At 38.8% G+C, this 13,856-nt stretch overlaps 1 protein-coding gene across 12 annotated transcripts in view; it reads right to left on the reverse strand.

The window, feature by feature from the left end:
• Positions 1 to 1,436: 1,436 nt before the first annotated feature.
• The window catches only part of APBB2 (amyloid beta precursor protein binding family B member 2), a 166,510-nt gene continuing 154,090 nt past the window's right edge, over positions 1,437 to 13,856 (reverse strand). For all 12 annotated transcript variants that reach the window (XM_041479423.1, XM_041479496.1, XM_041479736.1 and 9 more), the window contains 6 exons: positions 9,616 to 9,730; positions 8,966 to 9,053; positions 7,805 to 7,888; positions 7,192 to 7,307; positions 6,245 to 6,424; positions 1,437 to 5,646 (listed from right to left, as the gene is read on the reverse strand). In XM_041479423.1, the coding sequence (XP_041335357.1) occupies positions 5,479 to 5,646; positions 6,245 to 6,424; positions 7,192 to 7,307; positions 7,805 to 7,888; positions 8,966 to 9,053; positions 9,616 to 9,730 (751 nt within the window). In that variant the 3' untranslated portion in view covers positions 1,437 to 5,478. The remainder of the gene's footprint in view (positions 5,647 to 6,244; positions 6,425 to 7,191; positions 7,308 to 7,804; positions 7,889 to 8,965; positions 9,054 to 9,615; positions 9,731 to 13,856) is intronic.

Here is a 13,856-nt window from a genome sequence, read left to right on the forward strand (position 1 = left end):
GTCAAAGTAACATTTTTACAAATGTTACCACTAGTCAGCTGAATATTGACTGGACAAAGAGTAGCTGCCTGTCTTTGGAAACAGCTGGGGGCTTCTAAGCTGCTCCCTTTTGCTAGCAAAGATAAAATAACTGTAAAATATCTACAACTGTTTTGTAATCTGAGTAGAGGATAAAAGGAGGCACAGAGATACTTTCAACAATAAATCTGATTTTTATCTAGAACTTGTAAAAACGAAACAGACAGCACAGCAATACAGAAAGGTATCTGTGGCCCAGAAATTTTCCTCTAGGCAACCATTTCAGATAGTTGGGAGGAATGTTGCCAGGAACATCACCACAATAGTGTGGGACTTAACCAATTTGACATATGAGTCTGGATTTAGATAATGCAGAGAAAATGTTATAACATCTCTATTTTGTCTTCACCCACACCAGTCAGTGACTGGATCAGCAGTACCTTTTTAAGAGAGGATGTTAGTGATATTTCCCCAGCAGTGTAGACGGCAGGCTCTTGTTCATCTGATGAATGTCCTTGCTTCACTGAATCAGTGAAAATTTCTTACAGCATTTTAATCTGAGCCAGCTGTCCTGTACAAAGACATCCCTCACCTTCTGCATATCCCTGTGAGCAACCCATGCTCCTTGCCTGTTCCAGTAACACAATGAACTTTACTCTTATTTCTGAACAAACCTGTAAGGATAGATTTAGACCCACACACATGTCATGTGTAGAATCAGAAAAAAAAAAAATTCAAAACCATCTAGGAGAAGGAGAGATTCTGCATGTTGGATGGAAGGAATGGACACTATGGAGATTTTTTTTTTCCCCAATATGGTTGTTAAATTCTTAAAATAAACTTAAGAGATTCTGCAGTTAAATAATGATTAAAAAAAAATCAAGATCTGTATCGTTCATTATTAAAGTTGAAATTATTTGTAAAACAACATACATGTGTCTAATAACAGAATTTCTGGGCTACTTACCTAGAATGTGCCATGATGTCCCACACTTGGACTCATCTTGCTTTCAGGAATTTGCATTTTTGACACAGTGTGGAGGTTAAACCAGTCAGAATCTTGATGTCTTACCAAGAATATCAGAGAGTGAATATTTCAACTGCAGGTCAGCAGCTTACTTTGTAAGCGTGGACCATCACATGGTGGCAACACCTGGGACTGACTTCAGATGGCTTGTAGGTAGATGCCTATAACAGTCTTTTTACAGTAAAACTGTATCTTATGTAATTATTTTTCTGTAATCCAGTTGTTTATTTGTTATTTTCAACTAGAAACTGTTGCTTCAGCTTTCCAGATACAAAACTCCTCATAGTACTGCTATTGCCTCTAAACCACCAGTATGTTTTTCCCTTCCCTCAGCCACCATTTTGAAAATAATTTTGCAGTTTCATGGAGCAGTAACAGTTGAGACAATCACTTTATGCAGCTAAATTTATTCTCAGAACAGATTACATTTAAATATGGAGAAGTGGTCAACAGCAGGGAAAATTGTCCTTTTTGTTGTCAGTCATATACTTTTATGTAAGACTGGGCTCTGCTAATAAACAGTGTTGTGTTTCCTTCTGTCTGACTGTTGTTAAATCAAACCTGCATGGGCTGACGGGACAGCACACGTTGTGGCAATGTGTTAATGAATGAGCCCAAGAAAGGAGTAATGCATACAGGGGTAATGCTGAAGTGCTGAGCCCACACTGCTCTTGAAATGAGAATGTTCTCTTTTCCATGGGTGATGCACCAACACTTTTAGATTCCATGGTAAATGATCTATGAAATGCTTGATAAAATTAAGAAATGTAGAACCCTTAGTGACAGCACTGGTGTGAGCTATTAGATACTCCACACACAATTTTTGTTCCTCTGCCACTGAAGGGCATAATATTTCTGTAGGTACAGGTGACTGCACGGGAAGTGTATCACTAAACCTCGTTTTACTGTGAATGGATTCGTGCTGTTCCTATGCCATTTTTGTTATTCCCAGTTAACTACCCTGTAGGTGGCCTCCATAGCCTTACATCTCCCACACCTCCTTGCCCCCCTGTAAATGAAACAGTAAGTGGCTTAAATAAAACCTACAGCCAGCACTACAGATTTCAAAAGAAAGGCTTTTATCTATTAGTCATTGACTGTGAATATAAATCTCCTTGCTTCTGCAAGGGGGTGTGTTAATGACATGACTGACTGACACATGATACCTCTAACTTACTACTTGAATTGAAAAAAAATTACCAAGTTAGCTTTGCTTTACATGATCCTTCTACAGACTTCAATAAAAATGTGACTATAAATAATTACAAAGCCTGCCTTTTTTAGGCAACCTATAGTATACAGAGTGGAGAATGTTACAAGAGCACATCCAGTAAAGACAATACATCAACATAATAAAGCAGGATATTTCAGTAAAAATAGAATAAATAAAATAAAAATATTTTAAGCTGTATTTAACAGGTTAAGTTAGAATATGGCATCAGACATACAAGGCATAGTGAACATGGCTGCTGGCCTACAGAATCACTAGGTATTATAAAAAATGCATAGATAACTGAAGGGTTGCTATAACATCAACTAGAACAGTTGCTGTTGCTCAAAAACACACACACACACACACCTCATACTTTTTTTGGCCATGGTAAAAAGAGTGTCTGAATATACTGTGAAACAAAAGATAGTAGGCTTTGCAATATTAGGCTCTGATTCTGCAAACACCTGGGTGTATATTAAATATTTTGGAAAATTAGGAGCTCTACTGAAGCAAAAAGGCCGCATATAGTCAAATCATCAAGGACACTAATTAAATATTTGCAAAATCAACAGCATTTTGTTAACAGACATAAACCTCTTAAAATATACACTGGCGAGTGATGTACAGCTTTTCAAACACCTTTCTGTCTTCTCCTCAGCCCTGCCTGCAGTTGCATCCATTGCTAATGAAAGCTAACCAGATGTTCCTAGCCTTGACAACACAGATGTAGAACCTTTACACTGCTGTTTTCTAAGTGTTGGTTTAGTTAAGGAGAGTCTGGATCTCTCCTGGGGACAACCAGCATGGTGCAGATGCAATGACAAAATTTAATTATACTGTTTAAAATTAATTGACTGCTGTACAACAGTTGCCAATCCCAAATCACGACGTTGTCAGCAGGAACTTTAAAAAGACACTGTCAAAGTATTTAATATAAAATAAAATAAAATGTGAATCACTAGCACAATGACAAACAAGGAAACTTTTATCTCTTTACCTTCACAATCCTACCTAAGGGTACCTGTTAGCCACCACAGTTTGAGAGCAGTTATCCCTGGAAATATTCAAGACCAGGTTGAATGGACAACTTTGTCTGGTGAAAAGTGTACCCCCATAGGGTTTGGAACTAGACACCCTTTGAGGTCTCTTCCAAACCAAACAGTTCTGTGATTCTGTGCTAGGAAGTGAGTTTTACACTGCTCCTAACAGAGGTGACTGGGATCAGCACTGGGAACCACAGGAGCTATATGCAAGCTGCCATCCCCATGCTTTGTGATCTGGCTCCGTGGTCAGTTCACCCACAGGTACTGCTGAAGGGGTGGGTTTGTTTGCACCCCCTCCCCTCCAGCTCTCCCTGTGTACTCAGCATAAGCAGCATAAGCTGTACAGGCAATAGAGGTGGTGCAAAGGACGTGGCAAGAGCGTGAGCCTTGGGAGGGGAAACAGTTGCTTCAGTGCCTGAGGTGCAGGATCGTGGTCATGAAGAGATCTGAGATCCGTAGAGGATCAGCTCTTCAGAGGGTATTGTAGAAAGCTAAATTTAATTACAATAGTTGCATAGCCAGCCTTCACCTGACACTTGCTCATACATCACACTGAGGTTGGTAATGATTTTCCTGCATTTTTCAGTGCAGAAATTTCTTGAATCATCATTATTTTCCTGTTGTGTTCCTAAGTTACTTCGCCAGGTGTGGTCATTAATTTCTTCAAACAAGGAAATAAAAAAGAAATAGTTTGTTTATAACAGTCTCTTGCATATTAAAATAAAAAAGAGTTATTGTAACAAGAACTTTGCCAGTGCTCCTTTATCACAAGATTTGCAGATTTGGGAGACAGTTACAGTTTGGAACCTAGCTATAAATGGAGGCAAAACATTTTTAACACTAGTTAAACATACTTAATGTTCCATTTCCAAAATCTGTACCAATCTGCAGGTTTAGATGGAAGATGACAAAGGAAGAGACTGAAGATGCATGACTGCATTTCAAAATCAGCCTGAGGTACAGTTTTGAGGGCAATGCTGGGCTGATTTTGAGGGTCTGCAGGTGTGTAAAGCAAATAAATTAGATGAAGTCTTTGGAGCAAAAGCAGTGAAATCCAATTGTACTCACCACCCTGTTAAAAAACAACTCTCTTCTTATTTTGTTACAAGAGCATTAAAAGTAAAATAAATTTCAGGAAGTATTGTAAATAAGAAATAAAATTGAAATGAAATTGTTCTTCTTCTGGCATGCTAAGTATTCAGCAAGAAACTTCGAGGGGAAGGGGGAATTATGCAACCAAACACTGAACTGAACATTTCCTCAAACACTTGTGTAGAAAAGGTATGGAATAGTTTAGTCTCTATAACAGTTTTAAGAGAATAAAATCACTAACTACTACTTCTTCTTATTCCTGATTGGTTTGAGCCCTCCATGAAACAAACTATTTTTGATGAATTAATGATAGATTTAGGAGAATAAATTTAACAGCCAGCAGTTGAATTTGTGTGTTTAAAGCTTAAAAGCTTCAGTGGATCACCTTGCAACTCAATTACTGAAAACACTTCTGGATTTTTCATCACTGGTTTGGTTTTAAACAAAATTCTTCTGTAAGACCATGATGTGTAACCAGAAGATGACATAATGACACTATGATTCAAAAACATGTCAGGGAGATGTTAAAGTAGTTGCTAGACCAATGCTGACAAACAATTTAAAACTAACAGATGCAGTTCTGTAAAAAATAAAACTTGGTATTTAATCTACAGTAATTCAACGGTTGCTAATACTTGATACCTATTCCAGTGTTGAAAACAGAGCAAAGTGCTGTAGGATTTAAGATTGGTTTATGACAAATCCAGCTCAAGAAGGTGAAATTTTTAACTCAGGCATCATTCACTCCAAGGACTTTAGCATGAGTTCACTGGGAGGGACGTGGCCATATTCTCTTTTTTGCGTGAGTTTAGGTAATGTTCATGTATTTACAATCAAACAGACCTTCCATTGCCCATGATGTAACTCACTGACAGCAAAAAAATTATTCATGCTTCTTTTCATATCACATGATGGTGGCAAGAACGAGAGAACATGCTTGTCTAACATTGTTTCGATAGGGGTAAATTCTCTGAAGAGAAAGCATCAGCAACTGAAATGGAAGGTCAGACATCGTCCATTCATTTCCTTAGTGTAGCTACTGCTATCTTCAGTCAAATGGCAGGAGAATCTTCTCTCTGAAGCAGCTATGGCATCTCAGGGACCGGACGTTTCTGTTTCAAAGTGTCAATGAGAGACAGGACTCCTCTTTTTACGTTGGTTGTAACTCTTCTGGTCACCGAGTCTGCGGGCGGCGGGGGCGGCCGGGCTTTCTGTGAAGGAGGTCTGGCTACTAAACACTTCTGATACCGTAACTGCAACACAGCAAAGCCAGTCTGGAATCATTCCTGGATCCACTAACTTCACAGGCCATTTTAAATACACTTCTAGTATTTTCTCTTTAAATATTGTCAAATATCTCCTTTGACTGTGACAAAAAGCTCAGCTGAAGTTAATGGGAAATTGGTCTGCCAATGTTTGGGCAGAAACTGTCCATCAGCACACAACAAATATGGGTATAAATCATATAAATACCCATTTGAAAACCGAGAAGTAAGTTTTCTGGGTTCAGTTATCCTTGAAAAAGGATTATTTTCTGGATTTCATCACATGACTCCAATCAAAATGCGTTTTTGGCATTAGATAGTGTAGTGAAAGAAAAGATTTCTAATTTACATAGATGTTGCAGAGGTTAGGAGAGAAAATAATTGAAGTGGCATTGTTCACTAAGCTGGTGTTTCAAACATTAAAACGTTTGGATTTTAATTGATTAAATATATCATAATATTAATTCCTATTTTTATCTTTCTTTTGTCTTAAAATTAATGTAATTACAAATTTGAAAAAATGCTAATTTATGGAGACAGTGAAAATCTAAAGTGCTATTGGATGCCTTTGCAGAAGGTCACTTACCATACAAGCAGCCTGAACAGCTTCTGAGACATTGCCTGCATTTGGTTCACACCAGAAAACATGGCACTCAAAATGCTGGTTTCCTGTGTCCATAATGAAGGCAAACGTGTGGATGTCCTTGCCTACTCCCATGAAGGACAGGAACCGCACACGGCACTCCACCATGACTTCCTCTTCATTCTGGGCATGAGCCAAAGGATTGATCATTACTACTGGATACTCTGGAACTTTCAGTTTTGATTAAATGGGAGGATATCCTGATACAGTATTGTAACTCCTGCTTATCTATCTGCATGAACCAAGCATGCCCAGGCCTGGGCTGGATCTCCCCTTCTAGGCTGTCACCAAGGCTTTGAGCATTGCCACACAATTTTAAAATGTAGTACATTTTGGAAGCTGCTTGTTTTGTGAAGAAACAAAACAACATGAGTATAATGACTCCAAAACATGCTGCCCTATCACTGGTATGTTATAGAGATGCTGGTTTAGTACCTCATCAAAAGACATATATAAAATAGAGCATTAGTAAGTCTCACTGTATTAAACTCCATGGAAAATGCTCTACATTTTCTTCTGTAACACATATTTTTATATTACTCTTGGCTTCCATACCAAGAGTAAGGCAAATGCAGTTTGGAATTTAGGATTGCTACTACTTTGGGCTTAACCTACAACATTTTAGGCTCAAAATTCCTAGAAAGGCAAACACTGAATTGAATTATGTAATGAACATTTATAATAATTTATTTCTGAGAACATGCTTGGAATGATAAATAAAACTGAAGCTGATATGAGCAGTAAGAGTCTCTGCAGATTCCGGAAAGAAATAAAATGCAAAATAAGCAAATGAATTTTAGTTTAAATTAATCCTACTAGCATTTCTGTGCTTCTGGATTTCAACACTCATATTATTTTAATTGTGTTTTAAACAACACAGTCTGCCTTACTCTTTCATTGATGACTGTGACAGTAGCATCAGCAACGTTCATGGTAACTGGCAACCAGTCATCTTTGCTAGAGGAAGCCATTAGACTTTCAATGGCACTGTTCAGAGTATCCATTCCTAAAAGGGAATAAAATGCAATACTGAAAAATAATATATATAAAAAATAACAGATTTTTTTATCTTCACATAGCAGTATAGAAAACAGATTGCTTTTGATTCCTTATTAAAATTAACTTGATAATGGAAGCAGGTATTATGAAGTTTTATTTCTCCATCTGGAAGACCAAAGCAGGTGCCTCTGGCTTGCAAAAAAAACCAGGACAGCATCTCGTTTAGCTTTTGTACTGTTTCAGTTCTTTAGGGCCCTTCTCATTAGTAGCAGAGCTCATATTCAGAGAAAGCTGTAGAAAGACACTCTGCCTTCTTGGCAGCTCCCAGAATACCCTGTTTGCCAAACACATGTTCATGTGATGCCCTGAATATTAGATATCTTCATGCCTGATTCATGTGACTGAAACAGAAGAGTTGCTACCCTCCAAAAGTCATGCACTGGCAGTTGATGAGCCATTAGAGTTTAAGCAAAGTACTTTGGAATTCACTTAAGTGTTACATACCCACGGGTTTAGCTACAGGTAGCATGCCCAGGTACTGGACGTGAAACTTCTGTACCAGTTCTGTCTTTGGTGTTGGGAAATCTACTGCATGGGAACAAAAGTCAATTTCTATTAATCAGCATTCACAGCAGAAAAAAGCACTTTTATTTCATCAATAACATAAAACTGTTTACCCATTAATTGTACTCTGAAGGTATTGCATCGATTTAAAGAAATTTTTATTCCTTCTAACAAGAACAAGCCTCAATAATTTCTAAAGGAATTTTTGGTCTATGCTAAGAATAAAATCACATTATATTGCTGGCATTTTAAAATGCAGAAAATAAAGATTAATGGATCTCTGAGATGTATAGACCTAAGTTTCACTGCAACAACTATGCAAAATCTGTAATTTGCTTTAATATCATCCTTGCTAGTATGTTAAACACAGTCTCCAAGTAATCAATACTACTGCCTGAACAGTACACATTACACAGACCATTGCACAAGCTGATTATGGATTAGGAGTAAGATATTCAGTACAAACTGGTGGATCTAGAAGCATATAATTTGCTGTAGAGCTAATGCAAAGTATATTTGTTCTTCTGGAATAGTTTCAAAACAGCAACTACTATGATATGACAAATAATGGCACTCAAAAGCAGCTTCCTTGTACCATGCAGTAAAGTGTGCAAAAGATGGATGACAACCCACTTGGCACCCTTGCCTCAGAAGTTGCTAAAATAGATGCTGAAACCTAGGAGGAGTACTCCTATGACACTTCTGAATCCAAGTGAGTAACTGGAGTATATTCTGGTTTTAAGGCAGATTTGGCCAACTGGTGCAGTCTCAAGTCAGGAGGTATTTTGATTTGAAAAAGACAATATCCTTAGTAGCCACAAATAAGTAGGACTGTGTTTGAAACACCTGAATTTCAAAATAAAAGAGGAAATGCACAAGTGGACATAACTGAGCAGGACTCCGTAACTGCGACCACAACCAAGAAAAAATACTTAAAGTAATACAGGAAGAGATTACAATCAGTCAGATACATTAATTAAAAAGCAGGAATACACTCCTGACTTCTCCACCTGGCATACTCCATTTTTGCAAAATCTGCATCAGAAACAAAACCTATCTAAAACAGGACCATCCTGAGGATACAGCTGTAACACACAGTACCTTGCAGAGGAACATCAAGGGTGACATTTGTCCTGTCTTGCAATGAGCTGCAAGCCATAGCTTTAGCATTTTTCCGTTCAGCCATAATCTGAAGGAGACAGCGTTGAAAAAAAATATAGTACAGCAACAACTACAATCTACTCCTTTTATAATCCTATTTCTGAAATCTGAAATAAGTCAGAGGGTACATGACTAAGTGGGTTATTAATTTAAATAACAATTCTAACAGTTAATAATTTTAACAGTTAGCAACTATTTTCCTCTATGTCCTGCAGGATAATACCATTGAATAACACCATTCAAACAAGGTCTGATTTACTTACAGAGTTTAACATCCTTGTTTATTATTAATTGAATCTCGGTGTTCTTTTTCCATTTGGAACCTGCAACTTCTTTATTACTCAGGAAAGCCTTTGGCCTCTATACACACATGTCAAATCAAAAGCACATATCATCCTTCTCTATCTAAATCTAAATGCCCACTCTCCCATAATCCCATCCATTTGCACCCTTTCCCTTACAAATTCTCTACACTGTTTCTCATTGCCAATTATATAAACTAAACTAAAACTGCATACAACTGCTGATTACATGTAAAAGGCTCAGGGACCCCTGAACAGACAAGTGCAGCTGATTTTAAACCCACTTGCCTTTGAGCAGATTTCGTGTAAACTTGTAGCAATGGCTTTTGCAGGTGTGTCACATCGAAACACATGACATTTCAGAATTCTGGTGTCTTTGTCTCTTGCCACGTAAGCAAAGTCTCTGTGTAAACAAGATAAATGGACACATTAGAAACATGCAAAACAAATTTGATGACATTAGAATCAGTTGTATTTCCAAAGCTGCAAGTCCTACTTCAGTTTAACAGGTGTATGTCTCAGCTCTCAAGGTATGAAATACATGCCTTCGACAAAGCAGGTCTACAAATGTAGTAAACTGCTTACCCATGAAATATATATCTCAAGTTTGGTGCTTAATCTATATAATTCAAAAGCTCATTATGGTTTCCTAACCATGCAACTTACTCAAATAATTCTGCAATTCCAATTGTAAATAAACAGCAAAATTTACTCAAATACATTACTGAAGATGAAGTAGAGAATTACATATTAAGACAGAAAACATATGCAGCTCTTAACTGCTAAAAAACCCCATGAAACAGCATACAACACTGTAGTCAGAGAAAAATCATATTTCAAAGACTGTATGAAGTGTTTAAAATATGCAGATAGTAATTAGAGATCTGGTTGCATAAGGGAGATGTGAACCTGCTGAGCTTTGCTCACACTAATTGCCCTAAATTTCTGACCTTATTTTTTCAAAAGTTAAATAAAGCTGCCCTACAAAAGGGATTTTCGCACTGTACTGACTAGTCACCAACAGCACAGTATAGCTCTCTAGCATGGATGAAGGAATGCTTTCTAGCATTTATGAAGGATAAACAACTAGGTTTATTTGTTCTCAGGCTGCTTAAGAGTTGGAGCTCTTCTGAAAAAGTCAAAGTGATACACACTGAGCCAGGAAGAAGCCTGGCTTTGCCAGCTGCCATCCTTGCTATACCAGACTCTCTGTTTGCTGGTCTTGCACCTCTGCTTTTTCATGTCCTCCAAGCAACCACAGCTCATTCCTACTTTGTGTGACCCTCTTGCTACCTTCAGATTTCTCTGGGACTTTGTTCCAGTCTCTTATGCCTGAAGTCTCTTTTCAGTGTCTTTCTGCTTTACACATAAATAATTACCAGCAAAGCTGTCAGTGGTGTAAAGATAGGAGGGATATTCCTAAGCCACAGGCCTAGTATAAACTCAAGTATTTCTGTACATAAAAGTCTGTAAATATTCTGAGCAGGGTTTAATGTAGCATGGATGGCCAATTTTAAAATTCATTTTAAATGCTCCATGAATTGAAGAATTTTACACTGAAGCTATCCAGGGAAAATCAGAGACTGTGGCAAATGGATTGCTGGCCTTCCTGCCCTGTACAAGATTCAGACATTGTCCTGCAGTTAAGAACTGTGCCTGTATCTAACTGAATGGCAGACTTTGCTCTTCATGAGCCCTTGTAACATAAAAGGGCTGCCCAGTAACAGGTACAGGTGGTTGCTCCATCTAAGTGCTTTGCAACCTGAAGCCTGGTCAATAATAGTTAAAGAAACCCCAAGCCACACAAAACGATCAGAGCATGAGATCTGAAAGCAATTCCACATGGCAGTGCCAAGCAGAAACACAGTGAAGCTGGAGGCCCCTCTCCCTCTCACTGCATCCCAGCCTGCAATGTCACATTAGGGCACAGCAGGGACGGGAGGCAGTGGGGCAGCACGTGCAATGTGCTGCCACCTGAACCTTTCCTGCATGGAGAATGCAGCCCATGGGCTGCACTGGCTCTCACTGCCTGCAGCACTGCCCTGCCAGCGTGTGAGACACAGGCATCCTTTGGGACAGTTTCACCCAGCTGATCGTGACCTGCAGGAAAAATCACAAAGCAGTAATCCAGGAAGGTGCTGTCTCTTACAGAAGATGCTCCAAGGCTTCCTCCCCAAGTCCCTTGGCCACAAGAGCTTTTTGGTATGTTGTTCCCTTTTTCTGCACTGCAAGATGCTGAGTTTCAGATGGAATCTTGCTCCTGGAAAAAGACTGATGCTTTTGGCTCATCTGGACATGTGCCAAGCCTTGCTCTAGAATGGTTTCCTTCTTGCTTAGTGCATCAAAAGCAGGCTGAAGACTCCTAGCTGGACTCCAAGAGAAGAGGGTATGGAGCACCTGTAGCCTATGAAAAACTAGCAGCTAAGGGGAAAAAACAGGAGACAAGATGCCATATAAAAAACCCTATGGGATTGGTGGTGGGTGCTGGGAAGGAGCTGCCAGGACCACCTGTCCCACGCCTCAGTACTGCAGTGCTGCATGCAAGGCTTGTGTCCTGCCCCTCCAGCACTTGCTTCTGCAGCTTCTGTAAATATTTCTGCTTGTAATGGTACGCAATCATAAACAAGGCTGTGTAACACAATTACAGAAGGAAATCACACAGCAGCCAGTACATCAGTTCCAAGTACTGAGAGCTAATAAAACGCTGGTGGTGGTGTTGCAGCCTCACACACCAGTGTTTCACTGTAAGTACCTGAACAGCTTGAACAAAGTAAACCAGCTAATCACATTTATAGATTGTGAATATACATAAAGCTTTAGATGACCAGGGCCTGCATCTACTGAGACAAAATATGACAAGTGAATTCTTCTAAACCTGTGGTACCATATCACACTCAACCCTGCCAGCACCATCTGTTTTCAAACCATCAATGAAAATTAGCACACAAACCATCCTTCCCCCTTCTGGCAGCACACAGACAGCAGCACCACTGATGCCATTAATTCATGGAAGTCACTTAGAAGCTTGCATGAGTGGTCCTACATGGCAGCCCAGGAGGCAAGACCTGGAGATGGGATACCAGCTGGTGGCAGCTGGCTCCTCCACTGCCAGCAGGAGCCTGGCAGCCTTGCTTCAGGCATTTCTAGGCATCCAGAGAACAGAGCTCCATGGTTTGTCTTGGAGAAGAAAGGCATGGCTTTCTGAGGATTTCAGAGTATCTGCTTCCTACAGCAACAATAAAACTTAGGAAATGTTTTGTGTTTCCCTACACAGGACCACAATGGAACAGCTTCTTTTCTGTCCAAAGCCTTGAATCCCAAGTAAGGCAGAAGACCAGTCTCTGATTCTTCCTCCACTTCAGATCCCTTCTGGGTTGCTTCATCTATAAACCTTCATCTGACTGCAGCTCACTTGAAGCTGATTAACATTTAAGTGAGATTTATGTGCAACAGGCCCCTGGGATAATGAAGAAGTGTTGAGCAACGTGTTTGCAATAGAAATTTACGGAAAAGGGCACACGCCTCCTCTCTTACCATTCACCTATCTTTACATTCTGCTAGGAAAACAAGCGAAAAAATAAATTAAAAAGCCATTACAAAGCCCACAGCTGGATACAGAGCTAGCACAGGGTTAACATCACATCTCATCCAGGTGGATGAGTCTCTGTCTCCATAGGGTGTGTGCACATGAAATCAGTGGGATCTGAATGACAGTTCCTAGAAAAATTTCATTCTATGTCAGTGGGGAGAGCAGCAAGGTGTTTAGTGGGAGAATGATGTTGCAAACAAAGCTGTATAGTACTGAAATTTTATAACACAAATGCAACATTTCAATTGATACAGGATGATAGAGAAGTACTGCACAGAAGGTAATTTTAAATTTTTAAAAATCATTTGCACACTACATCATCCACTGATAACTTTCCAATTATAGGAACTGGATATAAATCAGTAATCAGGACAAAAGCTAGAAAAACAAAAAAATAGATAAGAATTACTTTGTGCAAGAGTGGGTAAGACTGGTTCTACTGAACAGTTAAAATTTATAACTAATAAATTTATTTTGTAATTTATTTTGAAAGAATACAGAACTAGAGAAAGACATTTTAAAAAGCAATTTTGAGAGTTGACAATGTAAGGTGCTAAGTAGAAGGGAATTTAATTTTTATTTGCTCTTTTACTCTATTTAATTGGCAAATGCCTACAGTCATTGACTAAACCTTAGATAATCATACCTATTTAACACCTGGCTAAGCATCACTTAGCTGCTCAACCTTGGATGAATATAATCACATTAAAAGCAATTTATGCTAATGCTGTCCTGTTTGAGTAGCAGCTATAACCATTTGCCACTATTAGGCTAAAGTCCTAGGAGGCATCCCAGTTAAGTACAGCCTAAAAGAGCAGCACATCCTCCATTACCTTCTCACATTAAACGTATTTCTTCAAAAGACTGTAGAAGAATGTAGAATTGCATGAATATTTTTTGGTTAAAAACCCCTAACATTCTAGCCTTAAAGTATGAAATT

This window comes from Pyrgilauda ruficollis, unplaced genomic scaffold (assembly GCF_017590135.1).
Source record: "Pyrgilauda ruficollis isolate IOZ18807 unplaced genomic scaffold, ASM1759013v1 scaffold1, whole genome shotgun sequence".
NCBI classification, from domain to species: Eukaryota; Metazoa; Chordata; class Aves; order Passeriformes; family Passeridae; genus Pyrgilauda; species Pyrgilauda ruficollis.